Source organism: Chanodichthys erythropterus, chromosome 14, assembly GCF_024489055.1.
Source record: "Chanodichthys erythropterus isolate Z2021 chromosome 14, ASM2448905v1, whole genome shotgun sequence".
Lineage (NCBI taxonomy): Eukaryota > Metazoa > Chordata > Actinopteri > Cypriniformes > Xenocyprididae > Chanodichthys > Chanodichthys erythropterus.
This window is the reverse complement of record NC_090234.1, coordinates 24,046,411-24,063,583: the sequence shown is the minus strand read 5'-3', so window position 1 is coordinate 24,063,583 and position 17,173 is coordinate 24,046,411. Positions and strand designations below refer to the sequence as shown.

The 17,173-nt window shown below is 34.3% G+C and overlaps 1 protein-coding gene across 1 annotated transcript in view; it reads right to left on the bottom strand.

Annotated features, from left to right (window-relative positions):
- xpo4 (exportin 4) overlaps positions 1 to 17,173 on the bottom strand; it is a 51,406-nt gene that overhangs the window by 18,705 nt on the left and 15,528 nt on the right. Inside the window, exons 3-7 of the mRNA XM_067409639.1 lie at positions 15,491 to 15,632; positions 15,193 to 15,331; positions 13,923 to 14,039; positions 8,140 to 8,292; positions 1,725 to 1,838 (exon numbers count right to left, since the gene is read on the bottom strand). Coding sequence (XP_067265740.1) covers positions 1,725 to 1,838; positions 8,140 to 8,292; positions 13,923 to 14,039; positions 15,193 to 15,331; positions 15,491 to 15,632 — 665 coding nt within the window. The remainder of the gene's footprint in view (positions 1 to 1,724; positions 1,839 to 8,139; positions 8,293 to 13,922; positions 14,040 to 15,192; positions 15,332 to 15,490; positions 15,633 to 17,173) is intronic.

Here is a 17,173-nt window from a genome sequence, read left to right as displayed (position 1 = left end):
TGACGGAATTGTTCCACACATCCCGACCGGAGCCTCACAGGCATTAGTTCTGTGAGATGTAATGACCCATTAGACTAAATTTATAATGACTTGAAGGTGTACCCTGCAGAATGCATGCATAACACATGGTCTTCTGGATATAATAATCTAAAATTTAGAGCACAAAGAAAGAAAATATTTCATTCAGTGTGGGACCTTACTAGATCAAACGTACAAATAAAATGGGTAATTGGGGAGTACTATTTAAACAACATTGACAAGAAAAAAAGAAAAGGAAAAAAAAACATTCACTGCTCTTGACTGGTAACTTTATTCAGCCATCTAAATCTGAACAGTAACATCAAAAAAACTGGATTTAACAGATTATGGACTGTAACAGATTTGCTTCTCAGTACAATTTTGACAGAACCAAATCATTATTAATGCATAGCTAATTAACATTCAGTGGAGAAATACATTTATTTATTACCTTATTACCTAACATTTTTCCTCGTACCGTTGTCATTATTGCCATGCGCAACTCACACAAACTTAAGAGTTGGAAAATGGTTTGCCCTGGGACAGTTGTGTCACCACAGATTCGGTTTCAGATGAAAAGCGCAAATTTACATGTATACACGAGTGCATAAAGTCATCATATATACTGTAGCATAAACCCTACCGTTAAAGTTGAGGGTCAATAAAATATTCCTTTTTTTTTTAAAAGAAATTAATAAATCATAGAGCAAGGATGCATTAAATTGATTAAAAGTGTCAGCAAAGATGTTAATAATGCTACAAAAAATTTCAAAAGTTCTTTTGAACTTTCTAATCAGAGAATCCAGAAAAAACATTTTATCATGGTTTCCACAAATATAGTTTTTTGGTCACACTTTTAATTTAGGGTTCTCCCAAATTCTCACTATTAACTAACTATTAACTACAACCTTTGCCTCAAACTCCAAATTATTGCTTAATAATAGTTAGTAAGGCAGTTAAGTTTAGGTATTGGGTAGTATTAAGGGATGTAGAATAAGGTCATGCAGAATAAGGCATTAATATGTGCTTTATACGTAATAAACAGCCAATATCGTAGTAACATAAATGCTAATAAGCAACTAGGTAATAGTGATAATTGGACCCTAAACTAAAGTGTTGTAAAGACAGAGACAAAGACAAAAACATCAAAACATTTTACTGACCCCCAAATTTTTTTTATGTATGCGATTATAGATAGATAGATAGAGATAGATAGAGATAGATAGATAGATAGAGATAGATTTATTTTAATACACAACTATATACTAAATAATACATGTGATTTCTTTTTGCATTTTTTCTCAGATCTTCACACAGACCAGACAGGACTGTGTCTTTGACCACTGGTTCTAAGGCAACACATGATAATGAGTGTTTACTCACCACAAGAAAAATGAAGCTCATTTCTTTTAAACGTGTATTTTTACATCTGCTCAATATCAATCATTTAATTCTGTCTGATGTCGTGTCATTAGGTCAACACATCAACGGTTAGAGACAATTATTTGAAAGAAGAAGAAAGAGAAAACATGAGGAATAAACAGGATGAGAGAACGCAGGTATTGAATGTGCAAAGGCATAAGAAAAGAGCAAAAAGGAATAAAAAAAGACCAGTTTCAAAGCGAAGAATAAGACGTCAAGGAAAATAAACCTGCGAGAGAAATGTATTATCAAAAAAAGGAAGAAAAAAAAAAAGTGGTACTCACAGTGAAGAAAAGGTCCATGACTCTGTGGTCTAGAAGAGTTTCCCTCCAGGAATCAGTTGGCTTGAGCATGACATTCTGAGTCGCTTCGAACATGGCAATGTAGTGCCTCCCCAGTGACACCTCAGTTAAGGTCAACAGCAAAAGCAGAAAAGACAGGACAGACCTTTCAAAGTCCCTTGTATTTCTATCACTTCTCTCTGGCTGTTCCTCCTGATCTACACTAAGAGAAGTATGGAAAACTGCTGCAGTGAATTCCCAGCATCTGTTTTCTCCAGCTCTTTCTCTATGGCTCTTCTTCAGCGGCACTGTTACTACTGTTCAATCGTGCTGTCCCCTCCCACTAAATGTTTACCTCAAAATCTCCCCCTTTCCATATGTAGCCCACTGGGAAAAGAGATGGAGGGGGGAAAACAAAACGACAAAATGAGCAAGAGGAGGGCGAGCGAGCGAGCGAGCAAGCGAAAGAGAGAGAGAGAGAGAGAGAAAAGGCTCCCACAGGAATGTCTGATCAAAGCCAGTTACCGGCAAAGGCCACGCATTCCTCTGGGCCGGACCCACAGTCACTCCCAGCAGACAAATGCAAGTGCTCTCATACACACACACACACACACACAGACATTACAGTTTCTGCTCATGTCCGCCATATACCGCTGCATATATCAAAGTAAATTATCTTACACCACGCAAATACGTGGCGACTCACCTATGAATTCACTATACAAAACACCAGGAAGTGCCAGGTGTTTGACTAGGGTGATGGAGTGCGTAACATCCCCTCTGCCCGAAGTCCGTCCTGAGCAGATCTGACTTTATGGCCTCTTAAAAATAGAAAGGGCCGGCAGAACTCTGTGTGACCCGCGCTGAGGAGAGAACGGGCCTCAAGGGAGAGCGGCTGGAGCTTGTGTGCTGACCACCAGCGAGCTGATAGCAGCCTGCCATATGAACGCAGCAGGGAGAGACTAACTGACGGACGGATGGACGCCAACAAGCACTGACTGGGCGCAGGGGATAAACCAGCCGGTCATTTAATGTCACTTGGAGCTATTGCTGGAAAAGTGTGCGAGCGTATGAAAAACAGGGAGGGTGACTAAAGATATGACCTCCTGAAACCCAACCCGGGCTTACTCATAAACGCACATGACTCGTTTCCACCAGTCCTCGTCCCAGCTGCTGAAGACACGAAACACATGATGACCTCAACCAGAGATGTGCAAAACTACATGTCAAATCAAGTAGTCAGAGGTCATGACCACAAGATGAGTCTCTCAGGGGGCATTCACAAAGGATATGTTATAGTGTTCAAACACAGTTAGACTAGAATCAAGAAAATACCACCAAAGCAGCAGTCTCAAGATGACTATATAGACAACTATTTTAAACTTGACGACTGAAAAACAGTCATGGTGTGAGATGCTGAGTGTAAAAAAAAAAAAGAAAGAAAAAAAAAACTGTGTGAGATGTGATGCAACAGCCAAAGACGCACTGTTGCATGTGTATATCCAGCAACTGTTTATATAAATATATAAAACGCAGAGTGCAAAGCCCTTTCAACTAAATGTTTATCCTATATATATCCGTTGAATATTCATTACTGTTCAAGTTTGAGGTCAGTAAGATTTTTATTGTTTCTTATGCTCATCAATGCTGCATTTACTGATGAAATATTTTATTTTACCTATAGAAAACAATTGTAGATTTAGCTTGAATACTATAAAAGCCAGAAGTGTTTTGAGGCCTGACTGTGATTACAAGGGTCAAATGTATCTGAAAAGTTAGCTTGGCCACTGAGCATATTTTGCTTAGTCAGGGATTTTTCCAGGAAACAACAGGCGGAAAATAAGAAAAAAATAAAATAAATAAGACCACTGTTAAAAAGTGTCAAAATGGAGGCTTCTTGCCACTGGGAAGAGTTGATTGTCCTTGGAGAATGTTATATTTTGCCTATGAGAAAGAGTTGACCAATTGGCAGAATTCCACAATTAGAGAGAAAGGCAAAAGATGTCGAACTTAGTTGCGGGAAAACAGGAGGGGTGAATCTTACCAGAGAATTATGTCACTTGGTTATTGCGAAATAACATAAGAAAACTGTATAAGAATTGAGCCCTGGCCGGAGAAAAATTCAGATGAACAGCTGGTATCTCACTTTGTTGCTTCTCAATAAAGTTACGCTTTTGAGACCTGGAACTTCAACTCTGAGAGCTTTCTTTGAGACCAGAACTGAAGGCACATTGAGACACTGAATTTTCCACAACAGTATACAAAAATATTACAATTTAAAATAACTATTGTCTATGTTCATTTTTTAATGTAATTTATTCCTGTGATGACAAAGCTGATTTTTCAGCATAATTGTTCCAGTCTTGAGTGTCACATGACGCTTCAGAAATAATTCTAATATGCCGATTGTGTGCTCAAGAAACATTTCTTACATAATATCAATGTTGAAAACAGTTGAATATTTTGTTGAAATTGTGATCTATAACCAGCCAATTTGAAGTCTGACAGTAATAACTCCTGGAAAAAAGAGCTGGGGGTTCAGACTGGCCTTGATTATAATTTGTACAGTACCAACATTAACATACAATTCCTTCACTTTCATACACACACACTATATTCACATAGAGCCATATACATGGTCTTCCAGATGGAAAGATTAAACATATCTGTTCTGTACTTATGGTGTGTCACATATGAGAGAAAGCAGAACAAGCCATAATGAAGACAAAGTCTGACATGTTAGATTTAAGAGACAGACTCATGCTGTGACGGAGACAGAGAGAGGATGGAGGGACAAATGAGCTCAAAGGGTGAGCCATTCACACTCATAGAGCAGTATTACTACATTTTAGAAGGCATAGTTTATTTGAAGATGTGATACTTCGAGAGAAAACAGTACTTTCTAGTTTTAAAGACCTGAACAGGATATCAAGCAGGGGTGTGAATGTTTGAGTTGACAGCAAATACATTCCACTAACCAATGATTGATTTAAATCTGATTCAAAAGAGATTTCTGTAAATTTATAAAGATTACATTTGTTTCGGTACACTGATCAGTGTTTCGAGTCTGTAACCTTTTAAAAGTAATCCAATCCAAACGACACTCAGCATTTCCTATTAATTACCTAGACTGTGGCGGCCCACCAGTCTAAGCTATAACACCAAAGTTTCATTATGAACCAAAAATATTTTTACTCTTCTCATAATAAGAAAAGATGTGTTTTGCACCACTGTTTTGGCAAAGCATCTGTCAATCAAACTAAAATCAGTATAGTGATTATCAAATAGCAAAAAGTCTGCAATTTAATTAAATTAGTATTTAATGATTATAATCTACTGCGCCATGCGTTTCAGAGTGAAGTGCGGAACTGTGTTCCTATACACGTGTGCAGCTCATGATCTGTTTTTTAGCATCTCAAAGTGGCTCAGTTCACAGTACACGTTGCAGTAAGTTGAACTTATTACAGCATATCACTAGATTTGTAATAAGAAACGTTTGTAAGCATGTTATCACAGAAACGTTACAGTATCCCGAGAGTTTTCCTCCAAAATAAAAGCTTGAGGTTGATTAAATAATTTCTTCACTTGCAACTGCAGTTTTAAGATGCAAGTAATTTTTCTACTGTTAAAAGCATTAATAAAATACTTTTAAAATATTGACTTATTTTACAGTGCAGCTATATTATAAGAGTAATAAATTTCTGTCTTAGAGGAGAAGTAGAAGGAGAAGGAGGAGAAGGAAGAGGAGGAGAAGAAGAAGAAGGTGGAGGAGGAGGAGGAGAAGGAGAAGGAGGAGAAAGCGAAGGAGAAGGAGAGGAAGAACAAGAAGAAGTAGAAGAAGAAATTATTCTTATTTTTAAATTCAATTTGTTTGGCTTCCTAAAAACACCAGTGTGACATCTCCGAAAAATTCTATGGGAAACAGTCACTACATAAAAGTTAAATATTTACTTTTCCCCTCAAGAACATGTGTAAATAAAGACAACACAAAAGCAATATCAAGCATGAAGTTTCCACACAATGAAAACAATGGTGGCCACAGCAATGAGCTGGCAGTTGTACCAACCATAGACGTAATTTAGTAGAAACTGGTCTGAATCTGCAAGCTACTCCTTTCTTACCCTAAAATCACTGAATACATGTATATTTGAATCTCTGTAAGATTAATGATAGCCTGGCTGATATATTGGCCAGGTCAATTAAACAAAAGTCTTGTGCAGACTGAATCAGTCAGGGGCATTCAGCGGACATAATGATTATGAGAATGCTGGGAGCTGCCGGTGCCAGATAGCAGAGATGAGATCCAAGGCTATTAGGAAGCCTGAGTGTCACATCCTCCCTCTTAAGATTCCCCTCACAGCCCCAGGAACGCCCTCCTCCCCGATGTCAGGCCCGGGACAGTGGTCTTACAAAGCTCTTCTCACTCGTGCATGTGTGTTTGTGTGTCAGAGATGAGGGGTGGCACACAGCCATCTGTCATCTCTCTCTTCCATTCAGAGCACCTGACCGGCTCAAAGCTTGGCCACAACCCACCCCGGGGTCACTAGGGCCATGGACAGACATGAAGTACTTCAGACACTGAGGGGAATCATGTTTAAGAATCACGCAAACATGTACATGAAAAATGTACATGCGTCAAGTGGGAGTGTGTCGTGGACAAATGACACGCATGCCATGGCCTTGACTACTGAGAGATGGCGGCACTTTGAGGAAAGCAGAGTCTAAGCGGCTGTCAGGAACACACGCTAAAACACACACACTTGGGATGGGTCAAGATGGTCAACTAGTCTTGAATATGTAAAATATAAATATATATTAAATATAAATTTACAATATATTACATACATAAATATAAAATATATAAAATGAATTTAATATTTTATATTTTATATACAATACCAGTCAAAAGTTTGGGTTTTGGATTTGTTTGCTTTTTAATCAATATTTTTATTTAGCAAGGACACATTCAATTAATTGAAAGAGACAGTAAAGACATTTATAACGCTAAAAGATCTCGGTTTCAAATAATGTTATTTTGAACTTTCTAAGCAGCAAAGAATCCTGAAAAAAATGTATTTCCATAAAAACCTCAAGCAACACAACTGTTTTCGAAATAACATTATTATAACATAATAATAAAAATTAATTTCCGAAGGATCATGTGACACTCAAGACTGGAGTAATCACGCTGAAAAATCAACTTTGCCATCACAGGAATAAATTACATTTTGAAATATTAAAATAGAAAAGAGTTTTTTTTAATTGTTATAGTATTTCATAATGTTAGTGTTTTTAATGTATTTTTGATCATTTTATATATTTTTACCATATATATACTTTCCATTCTTTATTCTTTTACATTTAAAGTAGTGCTTTAATTAGACTGCTGTGAATGCAAGTCTAGTATAGACATTAAACTTTAAAACAACAGATTAATTGACTAGTCATTCACACAACTCACAGACTAGTCGATTGTTATAAATATACACTAATAAACTCACACATTCTGCCCTCTCTGTGTCCTTAACAAATGTGCTCTTGGTATCAAAGAACCATCTCCCCCTCCAGCACCCAGTGGGCAATTAATATGACTTGAAACTATGCAAACACATCAATGCACAAATGGCCGCCCAACATTCCAAGCCAGCACTCAATGAGCTGTGTGTTTAAAGGCACACTTATTGAGCACGATAAGGGCTTGGCACAAGCCTCCTTTGTAAGTGATACGTGACCCTGGTTGGCATAGACGCCAGCTCAGATCTCTTTAAAGAGACACAGAGACACAAAGTCAGCCTGAGTGGGATTAACGCCTAACAGAGCTAAAACACACACAGACGCACGCACGTGCACCATCAATCACAGCTTGTGATTTAGGACTAACACAAACACATGCTAATAGCAAGAGAAAATGACATAAGAAGGCAGAAGTAAAACTATGGTGAGACAAGTTCCTTAAAACCAGACCTTTAAAACTGAGGTCAATATTTTAAAAGAATTTAACTGTAGAACATGCTTTCTAATTCCTCAAATTTGTGGCTTCAAGCCTTTTTTTTTTTTTTCATGCTCAGAAAAAGTTGACCTCTAGGTCAGAGTTTGTTTTTTTTAAGGAGCAAAAAGAACTGTGCCTGCATCCGGTTCTGTTCGCGATTATTTCACGTGAACTGCTATGAAGGTTGAGAATGATTATCACATTATAGCTTGTCTATTATTAATCCAAAAATAAGTCAGTTAATTTTCTTTCTTAACCCTTGTGCCTCTCAAGCTTCAGCCAAGGTCTAACGTTCCCTTGTGCTACCAGGGACATAAATATAGCCTGCATTACCTCTCTCAATTTCCCACTAAATTTAAAAGTGAAAAAGTCATGACTACAAATATAAGCACACACATATAAAAAAAAGTCACTTCTTGAAAGGATATGATTAGGTGGAAGAAAGTTCCAGCTAAGCACTTGATTAGCCAGTGCAAGGTAGCGTTGGAACACACAGGACATCTGAGCGTTGAGGTTCTCCCTCCGACTGAACTCCTGCAGGACCTCCATAGTGAGCATGAAGATCTGCCTGAGGTCGTCCTCCTGCAACACACACGTGCACCAAGAATGCACAAGCAGTCAAATTAATGCTGGGTATTAGTACGGATTTCCAGATTTAATTCCACAAGATTCAAATCAACTCTGATCACATGTATTAGAGAATATTTCAGTAAAAAGATTTGTTTCAATTATTACATAATTCTGCATATATGCAATGTGACTATAACACATGCTTCAAGACGGTTATTTTTGTTAACTAACTAAAACCATAAAGAAATATGTTTGTTACTTGAAACACACATATATATATAGTGCCTTTCCTACCTGTCTAATAGATAGGAAAAATACAGAAATTTAATAAAGTTACCAAACAGTCTGCACTGCATAATTTATAGCCTAAATTAAATATAGATATTCATTATTAAATCTACAAAAGTTCTTTAGTCAACAGCAGTGATAAATTTTCTCGGTTACCTTTGTTCTTTCATTATCTTCAATGACAGACGAGATTATTGGTTGCTGTCACTTTAAGAGCTGCCGCTGCTGCACAGGACGCTAATCACGAGTCCCACTTTCTCACAGCTCTTTACTTTCATTTTGAGACTTTATTTAACTCAATCAAGGCTGCTCTTATGAGGATACTCGACAAAACAGCTATTTTTTGCATTATTGTGCGTGTTATTGTTTAAGCTTGACAGAGAACTCGATTCTGGCGCGCCGTCCATGCACACGATGGCGCGTGTTATGCATACGTTAACGTGGACAGCACTAATATACAGTACAGTCCAAAAGTTTGGAACCACTAAGATTCTTAATGTTTTTAAAAGAAGTTTTGTCTGCTCACCAAGGCTACATTTATTTAATTAAAAATACAGTAAAAAAACAGTAATATTGTGAAATATTATTACAATTTAAAATAACTGTACTATTTAAATATATTTCACAAAGTAATTTATTCCTGTGATGGCAAAGCTGAATTTTCAGCATCATTACTCCAGTCTTCAGTGTCACATGATCCTTCAGAAATCATTCTAATATGCTGATTTGCTGCTCAATAAACATTTATGATTATTTTCAATGTTGAAAACAGTTGTGTACTTTTTTTTCAGGATTCCTTGATGAATAGAAAGTTCAAAAGAACAGCATTTATCTGAAATACAAAGCTTCTGTAGCATTATACACTACCGTTCAAAAGTTTGGGGTCAGTAAGAATTTTTATTTTTATTTATTTAATTTTTTTTAAGAAATTAAAGAAATTAATACTTTTATTCAGCAAGGATGCATTAAATCAATCAAAAGTGGCAGTAAAGACATTTATAATGTTACAAAAGATTAGATTTCAGATAAACACTGTTCTTTTGAACTTTCTATTCATCAAATAATCCTGAAAAAAAATATTGTACACAAATATTTTGTACAATTGTACACATTAAATGTTTCTTGGGCTTAATGGGTTAAATATCTTAGGAAACCTATATCCTATCCTAGACACTTTTTCAGAAACTTCAATTGAACAAATTCAAAACATGAAACTGGAGCGCCCTCTGCAGGACACAGTATGTATTTCAATTTCTTTTAACCTTTTTCGTCTAGCCAAATTCAAACAAATTAATAAAAAAAAAAAAAAATTAGGCACAGTCAAAGTCGTTTTTTTTAAATAGACTGTCACATACAACACATTAGGGCCTCCACATGTTCTGACCAATAAATTTTTGATATTTTTCTTGAGCAGCAGATCATCATTAGGGGTCAATATATAATTGAGGGAGTTTTCATGTCCATGAGATTTATCTCGCAAACATGATTATTAAAATAAAATTTTAAAAGTCTTCAGTGTTCTTCATGATCTTGTCTTTACAAATTTCATAGTTAATTATTATGGAAATAATCATATATTTATAAAAATTTACTAGATATCCCTAAAATGTCAACTAAATAACCGTCCGAAATGAATTACAACCACAATCTCATTACCTAAAAAAACATTTAAAAAACTTATTTAAAAACAGTTTTAATTATATTATTTACATTAAGTTGAAGTAATTGTGAACAATGTGTCTTTTTGGGCAATATGTCACATTTTCGATTGAAATTGACAAATTGAATATATGTCCGAGAAGTCGCTGTCATCTAAGTTACCCATAGCAAATACACCCCTCAAGGAAGAGTGTGTTTTCCAAATCACATGACCTGCTCCACATGATGTCATTTCCTCCTGAAAAGAAAACTAGCAAGACTCAAAGGTATGTTCTCCCTCCACATTTTCAGTTATTTCACCTAAAGTAGTGCTTAGGGCAAATGTGTACTTATCATATGTCAACAATGTTACTACAATGAATTCATAAATAACTTTGAATTTCAATTCAACTCAGTTGTACATATACTATTTAGAAGAACCTCTCTGTAAAATGCCATGTGGTGTCTGGTGCTAGGCAACCATTTTGATTTTATCCCTAAAAACAGCAAAAATGTCAACTAAGTTACCAGTCACCTATGTTACTCTGCAAAGGTAACTTAGTTGACCAAGAGTAACATAGTTGACATTCATGACATGTTCTTATAGTTTTCAGGAGTTCATTTAATATTCTAATTGTACAGTAACTATAAAATACTTTGCAATAAATATTATAAAAGTAAACTTGTTTTCAGGCAAATGCCACGATTATCTGCTGCAGAAAAGATGTGCTCAGGTTGATTCCTGCCCCACAGCACGTGACAGCATGTCATGTTGAAATAAAAAGAGATGTGTGGGAAGATATTGCCAAATCATATCTTACAGTTTTTCTCCATTGGTTTGGCTCATTTCTTGAAACAGAAATTACATTCTCAAAACTACATGGACAAACCTCTAAACCACTTGGCAATTGTTCACAACAGAATTGAATTTCTCATTCATTTTGCAAATTGCAAATGTCTAAGTACATGTCTCAATGTCTCACTACATCTTTGGGAATGATTAAGTACAGGTAGCCTACATTTAGCACAATTTCCAAGTGAATAGATCTTGTTGATCTAAACTGATTGTCGATTCTCAGTCTAATGGTTGTTTGCTCCAAAACGTGTCAGCGTCATTTCATTGTATAAGTCATCACATGCACAATAGTTTGTTCAATTGTCAAAATTAGTCAAGAACATAATACCATGAATACCATATATGAATCCTTGGAACATTTGATAAATTATTACAGCAATTGACAGTCAGGTGAAACTAGATCTTGACTAACATGTAACATGTAAGTCAGTTACTGGTTGTCCATCATTATAACTTTTTTACAATTAAGCAGTTGTTCCCAAACTTGTTTGGCTTCAGTACCCACTTTACCTCATTTGTGTATCCAGGTAATCCAGGTATGAAAGTATTTGACTTATCTGACTTCAACATTTTGCCTAAAAACTGCAGCTTACTGTATGATGCAATTATCATTATAATCCTTATTTTGAAGAATATAACATACAATAAGAAAAAGGGTCAAAGAGCTGCAATTAGTGCCTCCCATGTAAATGTAATACTGTGGGTTTTACTGTAATATTTCAGTAAGTCTAGTCATTGATGATTTTCCCCTCCCCTTTCTGTCAAATACCCCCTGTAGTACCTCTGCATAGAGGTACATGTACCCCAGGTTTGGAACCACTGGAGTAGTGGCCAGTAGTATAATGAAGTTGTGGAGAACATAGAACATTCCTATGTAATTGTCTGTAATGTAGTGTATGACTCTTCTGTATGTCTGTTTTGATTTTTTTCTTTTTTTACGCTATTGTAGAGAATAATGGCATTGGAAGGAAACGAGCGACCAGTGAAGAACTGTTAGTTGTGAAACTCCAGCTTTATTTACAGCACTATAGGCTGCATATAATTTTCATTATTTTTTGTTTGTGTGTTTATATTACAGTATATTATGCTGTATACATTTTCCTTTTACTCTGATGTATGGAAGTTACTTTATGTGTGTGAATGATAATGGTTACAATTTCCTTGGCAGTATGAGTGCAATATATGATGTCAAACCTTGGAGGCTACTCTTACCCTAAAATCCTGTCTTTTTTCAGTTTTACACACAATTGTATTCTGTTAGCTAGACAAAAACTGTACAGTAACCATTGTCAGTGAAGGACTGGACTAAGACTGAAAGGTGGACATGAGGGATATTTGCCATAGTGACAAAACATCTAAACATTTTGACTTGCAGTGCTTACACAATGCCAAAGGAACTAAGCATTTTGGGGGCACTGACTGTTTAAATGAGAAGGAAATTTAGTTTTGACACAAACAGTTTAAACTGATGTGCGTCTGTATTTCTCCTTTATGTCATGAAATATTCAACAGGTCTTGATTAAATGCAATAAAAGATTAGCTAACATATAATAATTGATATAGTTTAGGATTGTGTTTGTTAAATACATCATCCTACTTTGTCATGTCCAGTCAACTATGTTACTTTTGTCAACTATGATACTGGGCTGTCAATTAAGTTACCATTATGTTTTTTTAAAAAATATATGTATTTCAATGGTTCCCTAATCTCCAAGTAAATATTTAGAAACTGAGTAGCTGTCAAATATATACCTCAGCATAATTTAATCAAGAAAATTATCATGAATCAAGCAGTTTGGAAACAAAATATACAGACTGGTTACTTCAGTACTTGAAATTTGGGGTTTCAATTGAACAAAATGTGTATTTTCTTAATTAATTGGGTATTTTAATTGAAAAGGTAGGTAAATAGACACATATTCTTCCAAGAGTAATGATTTTTTTAAATGTCTGCCATTTACATAAAGTTAAAACTTATAGGTTTTGTCCGTAACATAGTTGACCAAATAATGAGTAAACTTCTTGTTTTTAAAACTAAATATCTGAAATCAATTATGCCTGAGCTTGGCAATTACTAAAAACAAAATATTTCAGGGATGATTTATCAGGGAAGATAATAATATTTTGTAAATAAATATATTTTTTCCCAGAATTATTCAAACTCAAAATCTCCCACAATTATATATTGACCCTTAGAATGATTTCTGAAGGATCATGTGACACTGAAGACTGGAGTAATGATGCTGAAAATTCAGCTTTGCATCACAGGGATAAATTACTTTGTGAAATATATTCAAATAGAAAACAGTTATTTTAAATTGTAATAATATTTCACAATATTACTGTTTTTACTGTATTTTTAATTAAATAAATGTAGCCTTGGTGAGCAGACGAAACTTCTTTTAAAAACATTAAAAATCTTAGTGGTTCCAAACTTTTGGACTGTACTGTATATCTAAAATTTTACATTTATATCATCTAGATGGCATGGCAACATTTCTCATTTTCAACTGGTTTAATACAAATAATAACTAAAGCTAAATAAACTACAACTAATAAATTAAAATGAATTAAAACTATACATACATTTCAAAAAACAAAATAATAAAAATGCCAAATACACAATAATATTACCAAAACTTTAAAAAGAAAACAGAAAATATAAAAATAAAACCCAATTCAAAAAATTAAACACTATAATAGTACATCAATGATACTAATATAACACTGCTTTAAGGTTTACTTTTTCACATTTAATTTTTGTCTATTGCAGGTTAACACAAACGTAATGCCCAGGCCTGGGTCAATACACCTGGTATCAAAAAAACACACAGAAAATGATTGGGGCGGGAGGACAGACCTGAAAGACACGTTTGCAGCTTCCGTGGAACTCCATACTGAGGCCAATGTTACTGGTCTTATTGGAGCTGGAGAACTCACTCAACAGAGCCGTCAGGATGGAGCAGGCCAGTGTTTGCTAGCAAGACAGATAAAGACATGCACAGATACAACATTGTTTAATTTCCATCAAGCCAAAATGGGTTAAATATCTTAGGAAACCTATATCCTATCCTAGACACTTTTTCAGAAACTTCAATTGAACAAATTCAAAACATGAAACTGGAGCGCCCTCTGCAGGACACAGTATGTATTTCAATTTCTTTTAACCTTTTTCGTCTAGCCAAATTCAAACAAATTTTAATAAAAAAAAAAAATTTAGGCACAGTCAAAGTCGTTTTTTTTAAATAGACTGTCACATACAACACACATTAGGGCCTAAATGTTTGATATTTTTCCCCAGAATTACTTTACATTTACTGAAAATGGATTAGATTGATGTTTATTGCCATATCAACAAAAGGCAACATTCATGGAAAAAAAAAAAAAAAAAATGCAATTAAACTTAATTAAAAAATATATATTATATAAAATATATATATTATAAATATAATATAAAATATATATATTATAAATATAATATAAAATATATATATTATAAATATAATATAAAATATATATATTATAAATATAATATAAAATATATATATTATAAATATAATATAAAATATATATATTATAAATATAATATAAAATATATATATATATATATATATATATATATATATATATACAAAAAGCTAATTTAGCCAAAACTAGACAAATTATATTGACTACAGACATTTTGATGACTTAAAAATGTATTCACTCATTTCTAAAACCTGACTAAATGTTAAGAAAATGCATAGTTAAGAAATGTTTATGAACTTTCAAATATGAATGTATATAATATAACTATTAATAACTATTTGAATTTGTTGATCATTCTTGTTTGTTAATGTTACTAATTCAAATTAAAAGTGTTAATTTAAAAAAAATCCTCTTATTAGCCTCACATAAACAAGTCCTACTAGAGTGAAGGCTGTGGTCATGAATATTAATGATGTTATGTGATGTCTGCCCAGACCTGGCTGTGTAATTAAAGTATTTTCAATAAGATGACCAACAATAATGTTACTAACTGAAGGAATCATTTGCATACAAAGTCTAATGAGCCTTTAGTGAATTTAATTATAGTTTTTATATCACAGTCAACTCTCACAGCTTTCATCCATGTGATACGTGAGTCTTACCACTGTGGGATTGCCGCTGCTGATGAGCTGGCTGACCTCATGGAAGATGCTCTTACAGTTGATGGATTTGTCGAGAGAGCCTCTCTTCACTATTACTGCTACTGCTAACAGGATCTGCTCTCGGACATACTTCTGCAGACTGCAGTGAACCAGAGGGAGATTTACACAATTCAAAGATCGGGAAAGAGACGTACACTTTTACTGAGCTAAGCTGAATACAGACTGAACCAGAGATGGGTTTCAGATGTTATCCAGAGGTACATTCATATCCAACTTTCATGTTCATTCACACACTTACTTGGGTCTCTGTAAGACATATGTGAGGAGGAATGTTCTGAGAGACTCGATGCTATTCTTCTCCAGAAGGATCCATTCTCTAACCACAGCCTCCATGATGGCTGTGGCTGCCTGGAACAACACATAGTCCACTTTACTAGTCTCTGTGGAGAAAGAAAGACAACATTAATTTATTAGTATTCTCTATTAATTCTTTTTTTGTTTTTAAAACATTATTTTATACTTTAAAAGTTTAAGATGCTCCTGAAATTCACACCAGAGTTCAATGAGTTTAGGTGTTAAAAATGCTTTCCATTATAAAGCCTGACATGCAAAATAAGAGTCATCATTTTTAATGAAACAGTTAAAGTGATAATTAAAAAAAAAAAAACTTTTTCAAAAAACTCAAGAAAAATACTCAAATATTACTCAAATAATATTATTATTATTATTATTATTATTATTATATAATATTATTAAACTGAGCAAATATATTCAATTTGGTACAGTTGCTGATGTTTGTGGAGCCAAAACATAAGAAAAATTCTGATAGCTTGAAAGAAAGAGATTGAGAAATTAAATTGTCAGTTAAGTAAATATTCATCCTGAAATATTACTAACATTATGAAAGTAATTCTTACATTGACTATATTATAAATTTCACAGCAAAAAAACGTGTACCGCAATCTGAAAAAATGTTTTTTTTTTTTTTAAATTACACTAAATAGCCTTTTACATGCTAAAAAAGCATGAATTATCAATTGTGCACAAAACAAAATTGTCATGTTGATAATTTAGAGGCCTTTAAAATTTGTGAAAGGTGCCCTAGAACCCTTTTTCACAAGAGTAAGTAATACAAGTCTAAGGTGTCCCCTGAATGTGTGTGAAGTTTCAGCTCAAAATACACCATAGATTTTATATTATTCAATTTTTTAATACATTGCATAATGTTCACACAGCTAGTATAACCATCAAAATGGATCTTTACAAAGTGTTCGTCATGCAAGATATCAGATCATGTAAGTATAGTACCTATTTGGATGTTTACATTTTAATCTGAATGAGTTTGAGGCTGTGCTCCATGGCTAACGGGGCTAATGCTACACTGTTGGAGAGATTTATAAAGAATGAAGTTGTGTTTATGAATTATACAGACTGCAAGTGTTTAATAATGAAATAACGACATGGTTCTTGTCTCCGTGAATACAGTAAGAAACAATGGTAACTTTAACCACATTTAACAGTACATTAGCAAGATGCTAACGAACCATTTAGAAAGATGGTTTACAAATATCACTAAAAATATCATGTTATCATGGATCATGTCAGTTATTATTGCTCCATCTGCCATTTTTCGCTATTGTTCTTGCTTGCTTACCTGCATAAAGTCTATTGATTCGGCTGTGCAGCTCCAGACGTTAATACTGGCTTGTCTAATGCCTTGAACATGGGCTGGTATATGTAAATATTGGGGGCGTACATATTAATGATCACAACTGTTGCATCACAGTCGGTGTTATGTTGAGATTCGCCTGTTCTTCAGAGGTTTTTTGCACAAATCAAATTAACATACGAAGGAGGAAGCAATGGTGTTTGAGACTCACTGTATGTCATTTCCATGTACAGAACGCCAATTATTTAACTATGCTGAGGTAAATTCAATTTTCAATTCTAGGGCACCTTGAATCAAATACGATACTTTATC